This window comes from Equus przewalskii, chromosome 17, assembly GCF_037783145.1.
Source record: "Equus przewalskii isolate Varuska chromosome 17, EquPr2, whole genome shotgun sequence".
In the NCBI taxonomy this organism is placed as follows: domain Eukaryota; kingdom Metazoa; phylum Chordata; class Mammalia; order Perissodactyla; family Equidae; genus Equus; species Equus przewalskii.
Window position 1 is genome coordinate 47,182,163 of NC_091847.1, and position 25,678 is coordinate 47,207,840.

A 25,678-nucleotide genomic window follows, 5' to 3' on the forward strand; every position below is an offset into this window, starting at 1 on the left:
TCTCAAGGAAATTCAGTTCCTTAAACAAAACTCAGAAAAGATCTTGAAGATGTTTTAATGCAATGAGTCAAATGAAAATCACTACACAAAAGTAGCTATTTCCTGATTGCTCATTGAAAAGTGACACTGGGCAATAATGGAGCAACTAGATGTAGTATAAACTCTTCTTTTCTCCCACCATTGAAATGGGCATGTCTTAATCTGGGGAAAGGAAAGTTGAAAATTACTGATCTATCTTCACATAGGTACTATAGAAGAGAATTGATTTGACTACCTCCACCAAGTCCCAGGGTAAAACGAGGTGATATGCACCGAAATTATAGGACTAACTAGTCTGTACATGAAAAATAACATCTTTAAGTGACTGTGATCAGATCCAAGTACAAATTCCCAAGGGAAATTCTCGAAACTCTCTTCCTGTATTTCCTAAGACACATTCATATCTAAGATGTTGTGATTATCCCTGGGGTAGATGATTGACTTAAATCATCTCTTAAGACTACTTCCAACATTGAAATTTAGACTGTAAGCATGAAATCAGAGTTTTTAACAGGCTCAGTGTTGGACTTCTATATTAATGAAGAGTTGAACTCTATTGTAGAGTGAATTATTATCTAAAAAGAGAAATTTGCTGGACAAAATAGGGTGTGTTGGTTTCCATTTTGAAAACAGTCTCTAACACAAGTCAGAACTCAAAAATAAAGAAAATCAGCCCAGGGCAATAGGGTTCTTATGGGTCAGAGGATCTTTATATCTATTCAGATTAGACCATTGTATAACAGGGAGACTTAGTGCATGTAGCTGTTATCTGTGTAAACACTTGTGCTCACAGTAGGAAACTTAAGCTTGAAGTCAATAAATAGATGGCACCCAAATGGAGCCTAGATTTTTCTTCACAAAAAGTCAGTCCTGTATGAATAATGGTCTTCTTAGTGTGCATCCTTTGTAAGGACATAATGTAGGAAGGTGGAGAAAGACCAGCTTACCCTGCCTTGTCTGTCCTTGAAAAGTACAGGGCGGTCTCTTCCAGAAGATAGCAAGTCTCTTCCCGCTCAGAGACCCGAGTTCTAGCTTTAGATTCTATTGGTTCGTTTACTTTTGTCACAAATGGTTAATCTCTCAACAGGCTTTCTCCCTATAAAATGTAGTAATGAAGTTTCTAAACTAACCACACTTATAGACACACTGAAATCCCTCTTATGTAAGCTAAGAAACTCTGCCACTGCTTTACATGCTGTCATTCATTTCACTGAGAATGACAACTTGAAAAACATACCTATATGATACTCAGAACCTCCTTGAACAGCTTTTTTTTAAAAGAAAAAAGCTATTCTAGAGCAATCTCCTCCATCCAGCGTTAGAACCCTGTATGGATCAGCTCAAGGTCTTCACCCTTAAGACAAGAAGTGTGGCTTTTGCGGTTCATTCACATCAGACATTGGATCATCAGGAGACGTTCGTGTCTTTCTATGCCTAAACTTTGAGACAGTGCCTTTCTTTGCCTTCAGGATAAGAAAGACAATGGGATTAAACCTCCAACTGGGCAAATCCCCCAGAGACACTGAGATTATATGGATACTCTTTCACATTCTCCAATTAGCAAACCTGGCCACAGTGGCATTGCTACGCTTGCCTGAGCAGCATCTTCAAAATGTACAAATGAGACTTATCAGCCATCTAATGAGGACCAAAGGCCCATTCCAGCCTCCTCCTCTTCCTAACGAGCTGAGAAGCAATACCAGGTTGTTTTGTAGCCAGCAGCCACTGAAGCCATGTTCCTAATTAGGAAAGTAAAATGCCGCAGACAAAGATATACAAGAAATCCCAGTGGCTACAGTGAGTACAGATTTTGAGATTCTGTATTTGTCGCAAGAGAATATCTCAGGGAGAAGGAAAACTATGGTATACCAGAGGAAATAAGAACGGAAGGCTAATATATTTAAGTAATTTTCCCTACTGTAACGTGTTTCCTTTAAAATATAGTCTCATTTTTTTTGCTTGTTTTTGCTTAATTTAACACCAGAAACTATTAACTTGACTTGGTCTAGGTTTTTAAATACTTGAATAGAATGTGGTTTGGTGTGAATGTTAAAGAAGCTGAAAAAAACCCAAATGAATTAAAATTTATTCCATGAACTAGGCTATACAAAGATACACATTATTACAAAAGTTACTTTGTACAGAGAATAGTAGGGACTTGTTTTATCACATTTTCTGTAAGACAACAAAAGCCAATGGTCAAAACAAAACACAACAAAAACACTTGAGGTCTCTCCAGTTCTTTCAATTTAAGCCCGAGGTGAAAGCGCTGGAGGGGAGCGGTGACCACACGGGTTCAGTAACCCATGCTGATGCCCAGCATGTAAGATGCCCAGGAAGTAAAACTCTACCATCCATGCCATGTGACCCAAGCAAGCCTTCCCAACATCTTTCTACACTGAGTGATGCGTTCTCACAACATCTCATACATACTTTATGTCATTTATTCCATCGCTTACAACGCTACATTGAAATAAACTACAAATGAACTCTCTAGACTTCAACTCCTTAGAGGACAGTGTATTGCTCAACTTTCTCCCCCCAGGAACTAGCACAGCACCTGCACATAGTAGAGATAATTAATAACAGCATCCTTATTGATGATAAATTATATTAAAATATTTAAATATATTTATAATTTTTTAAATATTAAAATTAATAATAATATTAATTAAGCACTCATGTGTGCTGACACTGATATTGAGTGCTTTCCTGATATTTATTTCATGTCATTTTTATGAATCTGATGTAGGCACACTTTTCCTGTCTTCCAGCTGAGGAAATGATTGCAGAACAATGATACAGCTGATAAAAGGCAGAATTTGAACTTGAGTCGCCTGACTACACAATCTATAGTTTTAACAATTTACTATGCTGCCTCCCAATACAAGTTCCTTGAAAAGTGCTTTTCAAAATTACTGACAAAATCCAAATTCCTGAGAATCAAAAAATAAAAGTTTATAGCTGCAAATTTTTACAACCATTTGACATGTAGAGATAGACAAGGTATATCTGGTCCAATTCGACTTCCTTTATGTGAAGTAGTACTTCAAGGTGCTTTACAGTTAGGGCAACTAGGATGAAAGGCAATCAAGTTATTATTCTGACAAGATAGCACGCCTGGAGTAGAGCTCCGTTTAGACCAGGGAAATTCAGCTCCCCAGGCTCTCTCATGTCACGCCTGACCAGATGCCTGGAAGAACTTCCATGGTGAATCTCCAGATAGGAATCCTCAGTACTTGGGAGTCAGCTCCAATCATTACTGGCGTTGGCTCATCAAACAGACTACCAGGAGGTGCTGATTTCAGCCTCTCCATAATTGCGCCTATGGTGCTGAAGATAATCTCTGTAGTTTAAATGATGTGGGCATTCATTCCAGAACAAGCTCTGAGATGAACAACCTGGAAGACTTCAAACAAAACAGGGAACAGTCTCATGCTGCCATCCTAAAGACCCCCAGATCTCATACTATTCTCATCCCGAGAGCCGAAAGGGTTGACTTCATGCTGTTCTGTGGATTTGGCCCATAAATTGTAGGTTTTGATTGCTTGTATGGTTCCTCTGGAATACTGGTGGCCAGGGAATAAGTTGTAGTTGCAGATTGATGAGCCTGGTTGGGAAGTTACAACTGTCAATAGCACCATGAGTGTGATTTCCGGGACCCCAGGCAGCAGATCATTGTTGGTGTGTTTGTTCTCTGACACTGCGGTTGAGACATGAAGTTTCTAGGACAACGCTTTATAAAACTGAAAATGCTGTCAACTGTTCTAATAGTCACATCCCTGAAGTCTCTAAGAATGCTAACAGAGTAAACCTGGGAAGAGCAGGAAGCTTGTTAGACTAAATATCCAACAGTGGAAGGATGGTTACAAAAGTGCAATATGGCAGGCATTGGAAATAAAGTGGCGTGAGAGTAGGTAATAGCATGCGAAGGTGTTGCTGATGCTCGCTAAGTGGGAAAAAAGCACACGAAGATGTCTATACAACATGATCCTGTATTTACCAACAAAAACACATAAAACGCAAATTGAGAGAAGATTTACATCTGCTTGTCAACAGAGTTATATCTGCTTGATAGGATTATGAGTGATTTTTATTTCCTTCTTTTTGTTTACTTTGATCCTCTAAATTTTCTGTCTTGAAGATGCATCATTTTTGTATTAATAAAACAAAAGCTTTCTCGAAAGTAATAAAGCCCTAAAATACATTGTTAGAAAAAGAAAAGTTGAGAAACTTAAGAGTAATAAGGTACTAGGCTAACAAGCATATTTAAAAAAATAGATGCTCTAATATTATTATGTTCACCCCATAAAGTAACCATGAGCCTGTGACCAGTCTGCCTTTTTTGAGACTTTTTTTTTTTTTGGTGAGGAAGATTGGCCCTGAGCTAACATCTGCTGCCAATCCTCCCCTTTTTGCTTGAGGAAGACTGTTCCTGAGCTAACATCCATGCCAATCTTCCTCTATTTTGTATGTGGGGTGCCTCCACAACATGGCTTGATGAGCAGTGTGTAGGTCTGCGCTCAGGATTCGAACTGGTGAACACCAGGCCGCCAAAGTGGAGCATGTGAACTTAACCACTACACCACCAGGATGGTCCCTAGACCTCATTTTTAAGAAACAAAAAATGCAATAACAAAAATGTGGTGATAGTTATTTACAATTCCAAAAAGGAAATCATGGAGCATCTTAACTGTCTGATAGGGCACAGCATCCCAAGCTGTGTTCCCATGAAGCTCTCAGTAATAACAAAATTCAGTGAGCCATGTTATATCCCTGTCTTAAGATTCTCAAAGGAATAGATCACATCAAAGGCTCTGAGCAGTCCTGCAGTACATAAATCTGAAGAAATTCATTTAACCCAGTATTCCTACCCATTAGTGTCTCACAACCCAAAGTAATAAGCATTGGCATATACTCTGGCTGTAAGGCAGCACTTTGAAAAGCTTCTTCTTTCAGACCACGAGAATACATTACTCCTATTGTGCATTTACATATTTTCTTAGCTCTCTGACACAAGTGGAAGATAAATAATAATCCTGATTTCTGATAATTCTCTAGAGTTCCCCAGGAACCTAGAAGCATTGACGTTTCTCTATTAGTCTTCTGGGAATGTCCTATTAGTCTCTGAGACTGAGTCTTCTGGGTCTTCCCATAGAGCCCATTATTGCTGTTGCACTTCATGCCTTGAAAACTTCCCAGTTACAAAAGGGTTATTCTTCACCCCATTCCTATTACCCAAAAATGCAAATTATCCTCTTGAATCTGACAACACATGGTCTCTATAAAGAATTTCCAAGCGTATGAAAATCAACCTAACAATAGCTCTGAAGATAATTTCCTGGAAGGGTAGTTTTGGCAGTGAAGTTATGTCAGCTCCAATCTTTTCAGTATGTATACTCTTCTTAGTAGCTTGGATGTGACATGAGGCGAAGCATCTTGTTAGGAGATTTCATAGAAGAACACAGCACAGTAGCTATTGCAAATAATGACTGTGGCTATGGTAACCTGAGGTGAAAAGCACTATTTGCATCACTTTATCACTTCTTAGAGATCCAATTTACACATGTTACTGCTGTAACTGGACAAGATAAATGTAACCACAAATGACCCACCACAACGGCAAGCCAGATAATTTATAAAAAGTCAGTTCAGAAAGACATTCAGGAAAGAGTAATTCACGGGTTTGACAGCTGGCAACTTGTGAAAAACCCTGAAAAATATTCACCCCAGAAAAGGTTTAGATTCTGTACTATTTCCTGAATTTCTCTTTTATTAATGTTGGGTTATTGTGTGTGTGTGTATGTATGTGTATGAATATGTACACGTGTGTGTGTGTTTATTGTCATCCATAAAACTATCTTTTTTCCAGAAAATTTATTTTTAATCTAGAATCATTACATGAGTTCAGGAATTAAATCAGAGGTAGAAATTTGCCTTGAATGGCATGTGAGAAGATATCATACTCTTTTAGTGTATCTTTCCAGCACATCACATAGATACTTGCTCTGGGATACAGTTCACGTACCTATGATATCTCAGCAAAGGACTGTTGTTAATGCTACTATTGGATGACAGATTACTGTTTATGGCTATCTGGAAGCCATTTACTCAACAATTATTTATTCATCAACTACAGTATTTCTTGCACTCTGCTGTTATGCTTAGGCATAGTGATAAAGATAGACATAATAATGAGAGTAATAAAAATAGTGATAAAGCCAGATAAAATCTTTGCCCTTACAGAGGTTACAGTTTATCAAAGAGACACAGTTAAAAGCAGCTGAGGAAATTGGCCTATTGATTGAGTTGTCTTTCCATATGGCATAAAGAAAGAAGCAACCTAAAATACAATCAATGGTAAAGTTATGAAAGTATATTGAAGATGAAAAAATGATGAAGATATGGTGGAGAAAAAATACACTCATGAACAATGACTTCCTTTGCATTCTCAGTTTTAACTACAGCCTGTCATGAATCCAACAGTTTGCCATACTGAACAGCTCTCTATTCTGAAAATAAATCAAATAATTTACGCTTTTGTCTCTTTGAAAATGCTTTCATTTTACCATTGACTGTCTCTTCTTTCCTGCTACCAATTTTTGTCCTATTGAAATTTCTCTATTCATTTTTTAAAATTTGAGATCTAAGTCAAAATAGTCTCTTCCATGAATTTGACCCAATCATCCTCATCAAAAATTAACTATTTCAGTTACAGTAATTTCAGTTGCAGCATAACTGTAATTACTCCTTATTTCTGCCCACATAGATTATAGTTAATATAACTATAAGCTCCTGGAAGGTAGGGAATTTACATTTTAGTTTGTATATTTAATATAACATTTCTAAATTTTAATCGTAGGATTGTCAAATATAGTGAATGAATAAATGCAAACAAAAGCACAGTGGTCTTTTTTCAGTACCAAAAATAAAGGACAGAGAATAACAAATTGTAGGCATGTCTTCAGACTCAAGAGTAGGCACATGTATGATGCCATGTGTAATTATATAAGTAAAATTAACACTTAAAAAAACAGAACCAAATGAATTTTCAGCAATTTCTGAGAGCGTATTTATGGTGGCCTATTTTTAAATGAAAGCTGCGCAGTTTTCAGTAATTCACCTAGGAGAAAGGGGCACAAGAGTTCCCTGAAAGAGATAATAAGTTGTCATCCAGGGCATCTTTCCCTAAGTAAGATCACAATAATAAGGCCACGTGACACCCAGTCAAAAGACACATGACATACATTTTTAGAAAGCATGGAGTGAGAAAACAGGGTTTTCAAATGTAATCCTCAAATCAAAAGGCTGCTCCTCACTTGGGCAATGCTGTGTAGCATTTTCCAAGATGAATACAGCAGGGACTTATTTATTTATTTTGTGGTGGTTGGTAGTTCTCTCAAGCAACGCTTAAGTGGCCAGCAATTAGCAATAACAAAAATTAAACTTTATTTGCCAATTTAAAATTTACCGTGTACCTCACAGCCAGCCTGAAAATTATATTATCATCAACTCATTTTATACCTAAAGAAGTAGGGAGAATGGTGTATGGTTTGGGGATCTTATTACAAACAACAGAATCCACTCTACCAGGTTAACAAGAAAGGGACTTATCAAAGGGCATTAGATAGCTCATGGAATCTCTGAGAGGGCAAGACCCAGGTTTGGTTACTAACCAGCCAGAACAGCATGACCGTGAACAACGAAGTCCAAACAGTGCCTGACAATTCTTTGGAGCTGTTTCAGAGGACACGTCATTGCTTCCACTGCCTCTACTCACACCTATGCTGTTCACATTTGGAGCCTGGAAATTCCATCAGGTGGTTCCAGAAGAACCAGATACCTTTATCACTCCATGTGCTTTCCAGTCAATCCAAATCACTGGCGAGCAACTGCCATCCTGTGCTGCTTACTGCTGCATCTATGTCTTGCCCAAAGGCATCTGATTGGTGGAAACTAAGTCATATGCCTTTATCCTAGTTGTAAAGGGACCTGGGAAATTTAGTTTTGGACTTCAGCTGCTTTCACAGCTTGCCCATTTCCTGGAAGAAAAGCAAAATGGAGATTGGAATAGGAAATCAGTTAGCTAAACTACCAAATCTGCCATAAGTGGAGAATTCCCTTGACTACAATCGCATAGCTAGGAAGTGGCAGAGCCTCAGACCCCAAGTCTTACACTCTCTCCAAGATAAAATGATTATGACAGAGCTAAGCATTCATCTGGCCTTCAGAGCTTAATGAAAATATCCCTTAAGAGCAAACTTTTCCTTTTGACCTAAAATTTCGTGAGCTCTAAGCATCATTATTGGTTTGGTTTTCCAGATATCTTAGTATTGTGAAGGGAGTAGCCTTGTGAATGGAGAGGGTCTGTCATTCTTTCTCTTGTTCTCATTAACAAATTATGACTACACCTCTACATTATGAAACTGAGGGTCTCAGGACAGGGAGATCCTTGAGCTATGGTGGGATGCAGAGAGGCTGTGAGTCCATTTTCCCCACCTCTCACATTGCCCCAGGGATAATTAAAGAAAATAAGAAAAACAAAAATTTTTCACCTGACTATCATGTAAAATGTGAAATGCAGAATATAGTGTATGGATCCACACCTCACAGGTTAACAGACTTGTGCTCAAATCCAGGTTTAATCACTCACTAGCTATGTGACAGTGGAGCAAGTTGCTTAGTCGCTTTGGGTCTCAGTTTCTTCTTCTTTAAATGGGAACAAGAATGTCTATTTCTTATCATTGTTAGTAAGATTATATGTAAGTTATAGAGAACATCATAGGGGTGAGCAGAGGCAGTAGAAGCAATGGTGTGTTCTTTAAATAGGTAAATTATATGTACAAATAGTTATTTATAAAGTACTTTATATAGTCCTAGCAACTTATAAGTATTGATTAAATAGAAACTATTGTTCAAAAATGTCATTTAAAAATAATTAATTACATAATGTCATAATCTGCATTTAACAAATCTTAATAATGATGTGCCATGATAATCTACCCAGTCATGAAAATGGTTATACTTTTGACTGAGTAGAGATGGTGGAGAATGGCAAGTTAGATTTTTTTCCTCCAATATCTGGTGGTTTTACATTTGTACAGTTCCATTTGTTTAAAAAAAAAAAAAAGACTATTCCTTTCACAACTGACCTGTTTCCAATTATACTTAGAGACCGTCCCTTAACTCTACTTTTACAAAACTTTCAAACTGTCTGATAGGTTTTCAAATTATATAATAAGGGAAAGAGAAAGAAAATAGCTTGAAATCTCTTAGAAAAGTCACCTGTACCAACTGTCTAGGAATTACTGAAAAAAATGACTATTAAAATGCAGTCTTTAAGCAAAAAAATAGCCTCAGAATTTCATGGAAAGTCATCTCTAATGGGCCAAGTAAAAACACACTTTGAATGGGACTTTACAACATTTTAACAGTTTCAGAAACAGCCTGACGTCTCAAATATAAAGAAAAGTAAAACTGTCATAGATGCAGGTGAACAAAAAGCACAAAATCATTTTTTACCTTTTGTTGTCATTACTAAAACCTGTCCTATATGCCTGTTAAATTTGTCTGACACAAACTTCTCAGTTTAAGGAATTTGACTCACACACATGTTCTGAAATACATTTTCTACAAGGAAAAAAAAAGCAAAAAGCAGAAGGAAGGCAAATGTCCCCCACTTTGGTATAAACTTACATTTATACCCTGTCTGAGAGAGAGAACAGTGCTGAAAACGGGAAGGGATGTCAAGTTCATTGGTCTCTGACCCACCTTTCTGGTGAACACTGTTGGAAAGTTGATAGCAGAAGCCTTTTCTCGAGGGAATGAGCTCCTCAGGCCAATGAGACTGGAGGGAAGGCTGCGGACTGATTTGGACAATGTGAGCAGCAGGCGCAGGAGGGGTGCAGAGAAGAAAATGCAAAGGACCACCAGAAACGTGAGCAGAGAAACATGAGAGCACAGTTCAAGGAATCCTAGGCAAGAGCCGAAAGAAGAGAGTGACTAAGTGGGTCAAGGAAGGTGCCATGCTGATAGATTGCAAGAGTTAAATGGGTGAGGAAATGGAGAAAAACAGGAGACAGCACTTATTTAGGGGTTCTGAATGTGAAATAACCTATGACAATAATTGAAAGTGATACCAGGGTCAAGAGAAGGTTTTGTTATTAATCTTGTCATTTTCCAACCAAAGGCGGACAAACACTTCTAGAAACAAAGAGGAGCCAATGAAAATGAGAGACTGAAAACGCCAAATGCTATAGAAGAGTCGTTCATCACCTGGGTTGAGAAAACATGGACTAGTGGAAGAATTTCTGATCAGTGAGGATTAATGCAATTTTAAAACTAAGAGAGATTTTTAGAGGGGAAAAAATGTTTCCAAAGAGATCTCAATGGCAGAGCTACAACTTGAATGTTTTTCTGTTGACTGTCAATCTTGGGCTTTGTCCAGATAACAAATCTCAGTCTCTTTGATAATGAGACCTTACTCCACAATATTTAAAGGTGCAGGAGTAAGAATAAAGAGATGGACAAAAATGGGGAATTTATGCAGTGGGGAAGAGAGAAGGGAGTAGTGACCCAGGAATGAGAATTGAACTGCAACGTCCTTGGGAGACATTAATATTGAAATCCTTGCCCGTGGAATCCAAGTTAGAGGAGTCCAGTGTAGCCTCAAATGGATTCAAGAGCTATGTAAGGTGGATTGTAGTAAAGAGTTCAAGGCACAGTAGGACGAAAACTGGCAGGCTGGGTCTCTAACCATTGGGAAAATAAGAATCTTTAGCAGAAAGGAAGTTGTATAAAGAAGGCACTGTGTAGAAATAGAAATCTCTAGCATAATATAGTGTCTGGTGAGGGTGAAGTCAAGCAAGTGTTTGATGAATAATGAATAAAGTCTGCCAGTGCTGGGGACTGGCAGAAGTAAGGACTGTGAAGAACCAACGTAGATGACTGAGGATGAGAATGAAACAAAGAGCAGCATTTTCATCTGTTTGGCTAGTAGGTGCTGACTTAAGAAAATTATACACAAAACCACAGATTTCAGAAACAAAAGGACATGGTTGAAAAGCTACTCTACAAATAAAACTGTCATTGACACCCAGACTTCCTTTTGGGTGCCTTTCTAGAACAAGTCATAAAGCCGATTCTAACGCTGAAAATTGATAAGTCCTTTAGCTAAATGATGAAACAATGATAGACTGGATAATACTACATTTCAGGTAGGTTCTATTACAACCTTGACAAGCCTAGGAAGAAAAAATTGATGAATATTATATTGGCTTTGTCTTAAACATCTGTAAAATGAGCATGTTGTAGCCATCGCGGGCTATCTTAGTGTACCTAGAAAGTTAAAAGTTACATTTGAAAAAACTCTAATTCTACATCACATTAGTGTTAATAACAGTCATAATGACCTTTCCTCTAACTTATGCACCCTCTTTTTTTATGGAAGTGCAGGACCTTTTCATATAGGCATTATAAAATGAAATTAAAACTTCTTATGAAGACAGTCAACTGGAAATGCCAAGCTTTTTCTTTTCCTTTTGAGTAACAGCCAAGTAAGAAAACTCCTTTAGCACCAATTAATCAAGATGCATTGACTGATCATTGCTCATGACACATTTTATAGGCACTTCTCTCTGGATTTGTCTTTATTTATCATGTTTATATTAATAATAATAATACTTTTCATTCATGTAGCACTATTCAGCTTACAAAGTATTTTCAAATACAGTATCTTATTTGATCTTCACAATGACCCTACAAACTACGTCCAGATGTTATCACTCTCACTTTAGAGAGGGAGAAACAAAAGCAGAGAGGTGGCCAGTGTTCAGAGCTGATGACTTAAAATCTGAAAGTTGAATCCAGGTCCTCCGAGGCCATAAGATTGACTGCCTACAAAATACTTTCCACTGACAGCAGCTACACAAAATTATTTTTGGCTATTTTGTATTCCAATAAATTGATGTTGTATCAAGGGGCATTTGAGTTAGAAAAGCAAAATAAAATTGCAAATTGTTTTCCATATGTTATCAGTTGTCTCATGGTAGACTAATATCATTCTTTGAAATATCGCCTAGAATAATATTACTTCTCTGTGATGGGCTGTCTAAGAAATATCTCCTTAGACTTTGTAAATTTTAGACAGTAAATATTATAACATCTTTCTGGTTTCTAAAAATATCCATTTATATCAGCTTCCCCCCAAAATAATGGGCTAAATGAATACTCTTTTTGATATCACATGGCTCATCATTTTTAAATTCTCCCAGCTGCTGTTTATATTAGTAGGATACCATTCCTCTCATCCTCTTCCACATCTGTAATAAAACATCCTGCTGTTTCCTTTCCCAGTGGAGAAGCCTTACCCAAGGCCCACCGTATAGCCAGGCTCCCAGGCTCCCAGGCTCCTATGATTAAATAAGTAATGGCTTTAAAAACGGGTCTCATATAAGGCAGTCAAGTCACAATATCCATCACTGCAAAGGAAGTATTTATTTAAAATAATGAGATATTCTCATTTTCGTTTTTCCCTGAGAGGACTGTAGCGATGTTTAAAAATTCTCTGAATTCTGGAACTAGGGCAACACATTGGTTTGAAGAAAGCGATAATCTTCCCTTCTAATTTGAAGTGCGCTTCTTCTGCAGTGAAATAGAGTCTAGCTTTCAGAAGAGCAAGAGCCCTAAGCCCGCACAAAGGCATCCTCATCCCGACCCCTGCTCTTCCACATTGGCCCCATTCTTCTGAATGCAAGGATTTATAAAGTCCTTTTCAATAGATTTCAAGCTATATTGAACTAAAAAGAAAAAGGCTTAAATAATTTTTTCCAGATTTGGGAGGGAAATGATTTCAACTGCCGTGTCATGATGAATATTACCTTTTGCTTTCCACCACTTCCTCGTTGCAAGTGATCTGTTCAGTGAGCTCAGTTATGGGGTCTCTTTGAAAAGATTCATAATTAAATTTTTAAAGGAACAAATTAGCTCTTTGTCTTTCTGAGGCAGAGAAGTCAGAACACTTACTGCTATGAGCATTCAGGGATTTCGACTTCTGTGTGATGGTGCCTTCCATGGCCAATGAGGCTCACTTCAAGGAAACGCTAGGAGAAAAAGCCAGCCCTCTGTGATTTGAAGAGATAATAAGTTAACAAGCTGTATAACATAATGACTTATGAAATTCTTCCTTCAAGGACCATTATCTAGTGTTAACAGCACTGTATTTCTTCCTCTCCTGTGCTTATTTAGAGCATAATTACAAAAGTGAGAGGAAGGAACAGTTGGACATAAGGGTAACCACTCACCAAATTAATACACCCGAGTAGAATCTCTGGCCTTTGGGGCTTGTTTATCAATTAGTTCTGTTGTGGTCTGAGTTCCTGTATTCCCCCACAGAATGAGGATTCTTTGATTTCACCGATACACCAGCTCTGAGGAAAGTTACTTGAGATCACAACATTTTTCAGGCAGGATCTCTTTTACCCTACTCAATATCCTGATGGACTATACAGCTAGCTGCTCATCCATTTCAAGAGCCATTCATAAGCACCACTAGTTAGCCCTTTATTTCTCTCTGTCTTTTCCGAATCTCTGTCTTCTTTACATTCCTCTCTTTTAACTGGTTAAAATCAGACATTTTTTCAACTGGTTTCTCCTTCTGCACCATGTTTTTAAAGTTATTATGTGGATTTTAATGTTAAAACCACTTCTGTAGTGCCATATGATCTCTGAATATTCAAAACTGGCTCCGAATAATGGAAATGCTGGCAATTTGAGGTGACACAGGAGAATTACCCTTATTTTCCAGAAATGGAGGAGTCAGTATCTCAAGAACTGTTGGCCCCAACTTTTGGAAAATGTGCCGCAGTCCTGACTTATCTTTCTCAACTAATTAGAGCTTTTAAGGGGGTCAAAGGAAAGAGAAAGTGGCAGGTGCAGAGTACTGCTTACAACTATACATATTCTTCACCTAGTCTTAAAAAATAATCTGAACTAGTTCATTTTTTAATCTAAAAATAAACCAAACTTTGTGTCCCTTTTCACTTTCATTTTCTTTCTTCTTTGAATGCTAGTTACAAACTAAAAGTTGATTTACCAAAACCCAAGAATTTACCTACTCAAATCAGGAAAATAAAATGTGAAGGAGTGAAGTCTTGTAGAGCAAAATATTTCATCTTGTTGCTACCCAGGAAAGTAGGTATTATGGGTGGAATTGTGTCCCCAAAATATGTTGAAGTCCTAACCCCAATACATCAGAATGTGACCTTATTTGGAAAAAGGGTGTTCACAGAGGTAATCAAGTTAAAATGAAGTCGTTAGGGTAGGCCTTAATCTCATATGACTGATGTCCTTATAAAAAGGAGAAATTTGGACATAGAGACACACACAGGGGGAACACCAAGTGAAGATGAAGGCAGAGATCTGGGTGATGCATCTACAAACCAGGAGCACCAAAGATTGCCAGCAAACCACCAGAAGCTGGGGGAGAAGCATGAGATAGAGTCTCCCTCACAGCCCTGCCAACTTCTTCTCAGACATCTAGACTTCAGAACTGTGAGACAATAAGTTTATGTTGTTTAAGCTACCCAGTTTGTGGTACTCTGTTACAGCAGCCCTCGGAAACTAGTACAGCAGATAACCTATGTCTCTAGAAGCTGAGGGCATTTGCAAGAGTGGGCGGAATGGCCACAGTGGGAAACACGAAGCCAAGAAGATCCAAAAGACCAGGGAGGAGCAGGGGTCAAAAGCTAAAATGATGCTCCTAATGAAGCATTAATCCCAAAAAGCCAAGCAAAGAAACAAAAACTTAGTAAAAGAGTCAAAGACTGAACCGGAAATCACAAGGCATTCTGTTCTCAGCTCAAATGTCCCCCCATCGAGAGTGGCCAATTTATCTAAAGTATCCCCCTGCCCCTTCCCACCTCTGTTCATTCTCTATCCCATTGCCCCACTTTATTTACATAACAGCAGTTAGAACTACCTGAAATTATTTTTGCGTTCATTTATCATATGTTTATCTTCTGCCCCCCTCTCCCAGAAAGTAAGCTCCCCATCTGTCTGATCTGCTTGCAACAGGTGGTAAGACTGGCCCAGCATCTAACAGGTGTTCAGTGCCTCTTTGATGAACAAATGAAGTAGATTTGAAAATCCAAGGGAAATCAGAACTTGGAGATATATTCCTTGAGACACTAGGGAGTGGAAGCTGGCCATTTGCTGGGGCCCCTTGCAGCCTTGTCCATAGGGTTTAGGGAAGTTGGAATGATTGCCAAGGCAACTAGGTGGCAAGCAAGGTGTAGGGAGTCAGTGTTGACTTGTACCTGCTTGAACCATGATGGAGAAGGACATGCACTTGGCACCCTCAATTATGCACAGTTCACCCAAGAGGCACTACCCACTTGCTCCTAGGACTTACCTCTGGCGATACAACAGAAGAACTTTAGCAAATTTAGGGGCTTTTTTTAAAAAATAAATTACTCATAATAACAGACTATCTGCCATGCAGTTTCTAGGAGAAACATGTTCTTCTTAAATTGAAAATTCTGCCCCGTTAACTTCCTGAAGGTGAAGGTGGCGGTGGCTAGTTATGGAAGGAGGCTGCGAATAAGGTAATCTGCGACACAGCAAGGCCTCCGGGGGAAGAATCTTTCAAGAGTTCTAGTTGAATGTTTCTATTTGGAGGGATTTGTATTTAATGGATGACAATTTAATGTGTCATCAGTGTCTGTGGTTGTGGTAGGGCTGCTAAAAGGAATGACAAATGTTATAAGTGCAACTCTCTATTTTACTGATACATTAATGTCTGTTAAGCAGGATTTTTTTTTCATCTTGTAAAACTGAAAGAACCCTCCAGAGGATTCTGCTTTGTGACACTCAGCTCCTTCCCCAGGACTTTGAGCTAACTTATTTTCTTTGCTTTTCTGAGGGCTTTTGGCTTTGAGTTTTCCAGAAACAAAACAGAATTCTCTACCAGGAAAATTTGTACAGTGTAGTCACTAAACCAAAAACTGACAACAAACCTGTATATTTAGAACTGATGGACATATGTGCTCTGGATCCCGAATCATGAACTCATGAACTGATAGAATCTCCTCGTCCCCATTAGAACTGGCTCTTTGTATCAAAATACCACCTACCTGTTTAGCATCCTTCCCCAGAAACTCAAACAGTTGGTGATGACCACTAATACCCATAATGTATTTAGAGATAAAGCAAATGTTGTTTTTAACCCTTATTTTATACTTAAGCTTACTGAGGCACAGATGGCTGCATAGCAAGTTAGGACTACTCAAGGAGTAAAACATGGACATCTGGCCCATTATCAACTACTTCATCCAAAATATTTGAAATTACTCTTTAGGGCTAACTGCACCGTGCTGCTCTCTCTTGCCTTTACTTACATTAGAATTTCTGGTCCAGAGGCGTAATTTTGTGCTTGTTTGGTTGTAAACAAAAAGGATGTTTTTGCTTTAGCTCTGCCTTATCTTCGGCCACTCTTCAGATTCTAGCCTGATTCTTTTTGCCTGTTTCAAATCCTCTGTTTTTGTTGGTGATAATTTTACTAGTGACCAAAATGTAATACTGTGCCTACTTTTGTTCTCAATTCTGAAAAAGAAAAGTCAATAGAGTCATTTTTTTCAGCATATGAGTGTGAGTGTGTATGTGTGAGTGTGAATGTGTGTATGAGTGTACGAGTGCATGTGTGTGAGTGTGTAAGTGTGTGTGTGTGTTTCCGGACTTTAGAGAAAGGGAACTGTAAAGTGTTTCTGAACCTCAACAGTTGCAGCTCTCCCCTCTCTGCCCCCAGCATCTTCAAACTTCAATATGCTCTTTGCAAATCATTTTTTCATGATCAATGATCCCCACAGAATTCATGTAGTGCGATGTGTAGCAAACTAGAATGAACTTGAAAACAATTCAAGTAGTGGTTACACATCTAAGAAAATAAACATCTGGGTCCCTGGGAGAATAGCAGCCTGAGACGCTCCCTGCCTCCCTGGGCTTTCCCATGCAAGACTTTGCCTGTTGTCCTAAAAGGCCTTGGGAAGCTTGGGACGACTACTTACCTAGTCACTCACTAGCTGTGTGATGTTGAGCAAGCTACTTAATATCTCTGAGTTTCCATTCTCTCATCTGTAAAATGGAGAAAATGCCTCTCATAACACTGTAAGGAATGAGCTCTATAAAATACATGGCATAGAATACTGCATGCAGCACAGTGCCTGGTGCACTATACACGTTTTAAAATGAGCCCTATAGTAACAATGGTGAGAAGCATCATGTTTGTTAGCTGTCTAGGAAAGAATGCTCATTCTTCCAAGAAAAGTGTTTATAAATATATACTTTACTCATGTTCTCCCCTATTTCTCTTATATTTCTTCCTCTTTTAGCTCTTTCTAAATCTCCCAGGTACCTGTGTTTATGAAGTCCCTTCCCCCAGAAAATCATACTGAAAATCATCAGATAAAACAAATTTTCACTTACTCTTTTGGGGCATAGAGCCGTGAGAGAAAGAAATCCTTGATACAGAAGAGTGAATTGCTATTGAAATCAGTGGACAGGACTCCGGGAAGGAAAATCCTCACTTACAATCTTTAGCTTGCATAGATGGGTAACCAGCTACTCAGGTCCGAACATTTCTGAGAGCCATCCGCCATCTGATCTCTGCCTATCTCGATAGCCCCAAACCTCACCAACACCACCGTCCTCCGCATCACCCTGTCCTCTTCCTTTGCTCCACTATTTGCAGTCCTAGCACACACCATGCTCTCTCATTTTATGCCTTTGCATATGCTGTTGCCTCTGCTGGAGTGCCCAACCCTCATCCAGATAATTCCTAGTTGTCCTTGATGACTCAACGTAGATAACTTTTCTACACTTTCCACGGCATCCTCCCCGAGGCAACCTCATTGTTTTGTTTTGTTTTGTTTTGTTTTTTTAATTTTTTTTTTAAAGATTTTATTTTTTCCTTTTTCTCCCCAAAGCCCCTCCGGTACATAGTTGTATATTCTTCGTTGTGGGTCCTTCTAGTTGTGGCATGTGGGACGCTGCCTCAGCGTGGCCTGATGAGCTGTGCCATATCCGCGCCCAGGATTCGAACCAAGGAAACACTGGGCCGCCTGCAGCGGAGCGTGCGAACTTAACCACTCGACCACTGGGCCAGCCCCAACCTCATTGTTTTACTGTGAGATGACATGGAGGAGTGGGATCCACATTGCAGTGTGTGGAATTGTGCCCTTTGGAGCTGTACTGTGCACAGTCTGCGAGACTATACCTGCTTCTCCTCTACCCTGTCTACCAGCCCACCTCTCCTAGGTACTCCAACAGCCTCATGATGAAAATTTTATCCCACTGTTTTAATCATTTACTTGAAGTCTTTACTTCTAGACTGAGTTCCTTGAGGAGGAATACAGGTTCTATTTCTGTTTTTCCAATACTTTGCATACACCATTAATCCTCTATTAATAGCCTGATTAGTGGATCCAGAAGAGAACTTGACAGGTGCCTCTTCCAGGTGACACATTTTGGGAGTCCCTTAACAGCTTAGTAATAGGTGGCTCACAATTTAGCAGGAAAGTATGAAAAGAGAGAAGGGCTATCTGATGATAAAGGTAGGCTTATAAGAATCAGATGCTAGGCTAGGACAATAGTGGAGAAAGTTTGGTTTCCAGTACCGTCTTGAGACTCACTCACATCCCTTTGGAATTCAAACAGAGTCAATGTCTGTATATCCCAAGTTGGGAAGCCCTTTTCTGAACTCTCTGTTGCTCATTTCTCTCACTTCCTTTTGCCTACTGTTTGAAGTTTCAAAGCTTGCTGCACATCACAGCCTCCATTTTGTCAACTTTGGTGCACCTTAGAGCACCAAATTTCCTCCAGGAGGCCAAGGATACTGGAGCCTATATTTCAAGAGTATTTATTCTGGGTTGGACAAAGCCCAACTATGCCTAGAGTCATGCTGCTTGAAACCATTCTAATATTCCTTTAGTTAGAACCGTAACCACACTGAGTTATTGCTGGTGTCATATAGATCATATATTCACAGTCCACTCCTGGTTTAGACAAGAGGATGTGTATTATCTCTGCTGTTGCCCATGATGTCTTTTCATTTCATTATGACCATTGTGCTTAGGAGCATGACTTTCAATCTATAATCTCAGTTAAATTCTTTAAACACAGTTTGTACATTTAAGCACATAGTTTTCTTTGAAGTAGGCTTTGTCACGATTGATATCCATTATCTGCTATCTCTGTCTTCCGGGACTACCACATTTTGCTGTAAGTAGAAAGGAAGAGACCATTTTTTCTATGAATGGACTTCATAACCTGGCATATATTTTTAACTGGCATGATAGCAGCTGAAGCTCTAGAGAGGATTAGGGTTCCAAAGGACAACTTTTTAACTTGAACACCAGTTCAAGTGCTCTGTCACATCTTCATTGAATTTGTGGCCCCCAAGCTCTCTTTTTATACTCCTGCTATGTTTATAGGCAAATGTAACTAAGTAAAAAGAATTAAAAGGGGGTAGTATAATTTCATCAAGAGACTATAAGGGTGAATTGTTGAAAACCACAAACAGCAATACCATTTAGATTAATTCCAAAATGAATGTTGGAAGCTGTCTGAAAAGATGCTCAGGGATGGTCTCCATACCTGAAGGGTAAGAATATTTTCCATATGAAGCCTCATAGAGAACTGAGAATCAGGAACCAACCTTTGTAAGAGCCAAAGTAAGGAAAATGTGAGGAAAAGTTGGGAATTACTTCTAAGTCAGAGCCAAGAGAGACAATTTTAGCAGAGATTTTCCAGTGGGGATCGACCCTTTTTCAAATACAGTGCTAGAGACAGCAAAGAGCTGTTGAGAAGTGGTTACTTCCCCAGTCAAGCAAACAAAAACCTAGACTTGGAAAAATGGAAAAGAGAGATGAGGCCACACGTGAGACTTTTCTGCTTAAAAGAAAACTTCAGTGTCAGAAAGAATTTAATTGCAAAGAAGGCCTCTTGTAGAGACGGGGAAACGTTTTAAAATTCCTAATGCTCAGTTTACTTCATATTCACCTAGAGTGTATAATCTAAATACTTGTTAATTGGGTATAAATATACATAAACAACTTCTATTAAGGGCAGAAAAGAGAGGCTGGTTATGTCAGGAAGTTTTCAATACTGATGGAAATGAATGATTATGTTTATTTTAGTCATGGCGGGTAATTCTTATACCCTTATTTTGTTTATTTGAGGATGTAAAATTACTAAATAAATCTGAACGACAACTGTACTTCATTGATTTTGCAGAATTAAGAGGAAGACTTATGAGGCATGGAATCTTCCATTGGGTTTGGAAGAAAGTAGAGTGAATGCAGAGATGCCAGACTGCCACTAAAACCCACGGACAATTCTGCACTCACATTTCTCTATCGAACTTTAAGATTTGTTAGTAATATGCTGCCTTTGCAAGATGAAAAGAAACTAATGCCAAGCAGGCATATTCTTCAATATTTGGAATAGACGTGCTTTCAAGATCATGGCTTCAAAGGTCTCCTGTTTGTATGTTTTGACAGTTGTGTGCTGGGCCAGCGCTCTCTGGTACTTGAGTGTAACTCGTCCGACTTCCTCCTACACTGGCACCAAGCCATTCAGCCACCTAACAGTTGCCAGGAAAAACTTCACGTTTGGCAATATAAGAACTCGACCTATAAACCCACATTCTTTTGAATTTCTCATAAATGAACCCAACAAGTGTGAGAAAAATGTTCCTTTTCTTGTTATCCTCATCAGCACCACCCACAAAGAATTCGATGCCCGCCAGGCAATACGAGAGACCTGGGGGGATGAGAACAACTTCAAAGGGATCAAGATAGCCACCCTCTTCCTCCTGGGCAAGAATGCTGATCCTGTCCTCAATCAGATGGTGGAGCAAGAGAGCCAAATCTTCCACGATATTATCGTGGAGGACTTCATTGACTCCTACCATAACCTTACCCTCAAAACATTAATGGGGATGAGATGGGTGGCCACTTTTTGTTCAAAAGCCAAATATGTCATGAAAACAGACAGTGACATTTTTGTAAACATGGACAACCTTATTTATAAACTACTAAAACCCTCCACCAAGCCAAGAAGAAGGTATTTTACTGGCTATGTCATCAATGGAGGGCCAATCCGGGACGTCCGCAGTAAATGGTATATGCCCAGGGATTTGTACCCTGACAGTAACTACCCACCATTCTGTTCGGGGACTGGCTATATCTTTTCAGCTGATGTGGCTGAACTCATATACAAGACCTCACTCCACACAAGGCTGCTTCACCTTGAAGATGTGTATGTGGGACTGTGTCTTCGAAAACTGGGCATACACCCTTTCCAGAACAGTGGCTTCAATCACTGGAAAATGGCCTACAGTTTGTGTAGGTATCGCCGAGTTATCACCGTGCATCAGATCTCTCCAGAAGAAATGCACAGAATTTGGAATGACATGTCAAGCAAGAAACATCTCAGATGTTAGAATTTTTACTGATGTAAATACGTTTGTTTTCTTTTTTAAGAAATGGGGCCTAGGGTGTTGGTATTTTACAAGCGTCACCAGTGGATATGAACTGGTGAAGGGGTTTTGTAAAAAGTTTTCTTCTTTCCCCTCCTAGTTCCTTTCTTGGATTATCAATTTGCAAACATTAGGCTCTGGTCAGAGAAACAATACCTGAGTTAGAAGGGCCAGATTTCATTCTCAGGTCCTAAGTAATTGCATTTATCCCAAAAAACAACTTCCTAACAACTGCTAGGATTTCCATACTGTGCATCTGAGATAAAAATGTGGTTCTGGGAAACTGAAACTCACGGTAATGTCTTCACATCGTCTCTGCAAAAATAAATAAATAAGTAAATAACGCTTTTTCAAAAACAATTCAGAAATAATGCACTGTCAGGAAGACACACTGGATGTGATTATTAATACTGTGTGTGCTGTTACATTGAATTTTTCCATATATTGCCATGTAATGTGTACAGTATTTGCGATTCCACCAAGAAATGAACTTAGTACTGGCAGGGAGGCTGCAGTTAAATAAATGGAAATTTAAACTTGAGTATCAAATATTCAGTATGTTTGGAAGAAAACTCTGCTTGCTCATCCAAGGATTAAACCTGGTCAGTGGGTGGAATGTATATAAAATGCTACTTAACAAAATAAAAGAGAATTTTTTTTTCTTTTTTGCTCTTTCAGAACAAATAGTACATGGTGCCTCCAAGGAGACTTTGCCAAATATAATCTCACCTGCTCCCTCCATACAATGCCGCTAAGTGCATTTTACATTTTCTGGCTCAGGCGAGCACATGTGTAGAACTAAGTTGGTAGCAGGCCAGAAGAAGAATAAATCACACAGAGAAAATACAAATTTAAATATGCATTATAATTACCATAAGCTTAGCAATAATATAAGATGCCCCTCCCACACATTTGCAAAGCACGTGAGAAACTCTTTTAAGGGGTACCAATGTTATCAAATGGATTTAGCCCTACAGCTAATAGATGCAATTCTCTGTAACATCCGAAACATCTAAGTATGTCTAGCAGCTATGCTGTTAGGAGTGTTTTACAGGCCTTGTAATTGAGGTTCATGGGAAGGAAGGGTGGGGAAGCCTGGGTTCAGGTTCTGTTGATGCCAACATACTTATTGGGTCGTGAACAGACATCTTAACCTTGCTCTGTTTCAACATACTCATTTATAAAATGGCTGGAAAAAACACCTACCTCACAGGTGCTGTGAGAGAATTGCATTTGCTAAGTATTTCAAGATCCTTAGTTTGAAAGGTGCTACGTAATGCAATGTATCATGCATTATGCTAAATGCTAAAATAATTACATAATTAACAACGATGGTGATCAGTAGTAGTAACATCATCTTAATATAAAATCTGCCAGAATAAAGATCAAATATGAACTATTAGTGCACCTGATTCTCCTAAGACTGATTTTTCCTTGGATATAAGTTAGATGTTTGGGAAGCTTCCATTTCTCTGTCATTTCTTCCAGTTTCAATGAAGAAGTTATCACTTTAGTGCAATGCCTTGATATCCCAGGATGCTAGAAGTGAAGACAGCTGCCTTCCTTTGGGGAGGAGCCTCTGTCTGGAGTTATAGCACAGTAATTGAAGCACATGCTTTGCAAATGTATCACATCAACTTAGATCTCAAGAAACATTTGATCTGAATTCTCAGTAGAACGTTAAGGACAGGTAGAGCTCGTCCACCTCGATCAGAAGAAGACTAGGCACTCAGCAAACCCACACACTGCACCTCGTCTACCATTCAATTCATTAGAAAACTTGTTTGTTTTCATTCAAAGAAAGCCCCACAACTGAAAGAGTAGACCTTTTCTTTTTTAACCCGACCCTTGGAAGCTCCCCTAGATGTTGATAGCAAACAGGTAGACAAAATGAAGAAGTGGAAGTCATGGCCTATTCTTGAAAACACTGGATCTCTCATCCCCAGCCCCAAGAACCCAATATGAGACAGGCCTTCTCGTCCCTTAATATAGCTTTGTCTTACACTCAGCAGGACTGCTGAATTTGATTAGAAAATAGCATTAGGTAGCCTGGGGAGCAGCACAAGGTGAGCCACTCTCCAATCCCCAACCCTCAACTGCTCTGCGTTCTGATCACTGGGAAAGTCTCATGACTTTGTATTTGGTTCGCCTTTCATTCGTGCAGCCAAATCCAGCCTCTGTTTCATACCACCATCTTGCATCTACTTTATGCTCAGCCAAGCCACCTTCAGTGTCAAGGAATTGCACAGTATAAACATCATACATGTACATTTAGAAATTGTTTTATATGTGTGTGTGTGTGTGTGTGTGTGTGTACATTATGAATAGAGCCCTAATCTTAAAAAGGAGCAAAAATCAGAGAATCGAATATCTTAAAGAACTGTTTCCTAACTTTTTTTATGCTAGGTAGTGCCCATGTGACAAACATGTAAATATACACCAAAAACTATATGTATATATTTTGAAGGCATTTTTTTTTCTTCTCCTCAACTGTTCGTATAGCTAGAATCTGCTTGCTCTGTAAGATTTTCATCTGCATGGAGCTTGGTGAGGCAAGGCCATTCGTCCAGTGTTTCAATAGACTAAAGCATGTGTGACCTTTGTTTTTTGAACGTTCAAAAAATGTTTAAGTCAAATGATAAGAAAAAGCTCTAATTTTCTACTTTTGTTAACTTTATGATACTGGCAAAATTATGGTTTCAACTATTTGTTGTCATTTTTTTAAAATGTATTATCATTTCTCCGACATAGAATAATGGTTCAGACAATATTGTACCAGGAGTCATTCACACAATTTTTACAAAACCTTCTGACGGTGCCTGCACCTCTTTTGTTCATTGTGCATTGAATAACAAAAGGTATCAACAATCAGTCTCTATAGTCTTAACATTTCTTTTTTAAATTTATTTTTGGAAAAAAAAGTTTTATCTTTGGTGGCTAGTTTGTGTGGCTTTGTGTCTTCTTATATTGGAGCAAATGCCAGTTTCAATATATAATATTGTATTTTTAAGTAGCCAGAATCAAAAAATGAAGATCATTTCGATTTGGATTAAATTCAGAAGAACAAAACCCCTTTGCGTGATATGGGGAAAACAAACTCTTTACAGAGAAGCCAAGGAAGGAGTTTTTCAATCAAATCTCTTCTATCAAAAGACAATGGAATATTTACATAAAACACCTGGGACTCATTTTCTACCTTTCCTAATATGTAGGTTTAGTGGGGGAATTGATTATGTCATTTCTTCTGTAAAGGTGTTGATAATTTTTATAAGCAACAAGGTAACTTGTGAATGAAAGAAGAAGTAATTGACTAGAAATGCTTGTTGATGATTATTGACCTTTAGGTATATCGTTATATATGAATGATTGTATTTATGTATTTATTTGTCAAAATTGTACATACTATTTCGCCAAATGTAATTGTCTGTAAAAGTGCATTCTCCAGGTTTGTAGTACGATTTAGGGTTACATGGGTTGCCAATCAAGCTGCTAATCAGAACACTATTTTTTGTATCAATGTTATAAAACTGAAAAATGACAAATAGCTGCTGAAGATGTCAGTTTCTTCACCTTCCTCCTGAAATGTAAACTGTTGATTGAAAGCACTATGCTAATGTATAAGCCCATCTGTCATGAGGAAGATTATGGTTCCATAAAGCTGATTTTTTAAACCATTGGGACAAATAAACAGAAGGAGAACACATTTTCCACCTTGCTTCTTTTCTGAAAGAATCTCTTTGGTGAGTTGTGATCATTAAAATTAGTCGATTTCCTGTCATTTGTCATTGACCTTCTCCACAACCTCAATATAGGTAATAATGCAAACCATTCAGAGCTCATCTGCAGGAGCCCAATGTGACTTAACAGTCAACTTAGAGATTATTTGACCTAACAGGCTATGGGGTACTCCAGGATTTAGGAAACAGGTATCTTGCTTGCCCCTTGGCAGCTCCAGGAAAGTCTCTGTGTTAAATTCTATGGGTTAAACATGCCAACAAATTCCAATCCGGAGGGCGTTATATTGATAACATGCGTGGTGAATTAGGACATGCTAAATCTAAGGCAAAACTGTCATTCTTAGGTTTCACCCACATACATCCTTAGCAG

The 25,678-nt window shown here is 38.6% G+C and overlaps 1 protein-coding gene across 6 annotated transcripts in view; it reads left to right on the forward strand.

Moving 5' to 3' along the window:
- The window catches only part of B3GALT1 (beta-1,3-galactosyltransferase 1), a 322,833-nt gene extending 297,559 nt beyond the window's left edge, over positions 1-25,274 (forward strand). For 5 of the 6 annotated variants that reach the window (XM_070580061.1, XM_008544505.2, XM_070580060.1 and 2 more), the window contains one exon: positions 20,326-25,274. In XM_070580061.1, the coding sequence (XP_070436162.1) occupies positions 20,555-21,535 (981 nt within the window). In that variant the 5' untranslated portion in view covers positions 20,326-20,554 and the 3' untranslated portion in view covers positions 21,536-25,274. Of the gene's footprint in view, positions 1-17,988; positions 18,349-20,325 lie in introns of those variants that run through there. The other variant, XM_070580063.1, reaches the window with a different exon arrangement.
- The last annotated feature ends 404 nt before the right edge of the window (positions 25,275-25,678 follow it).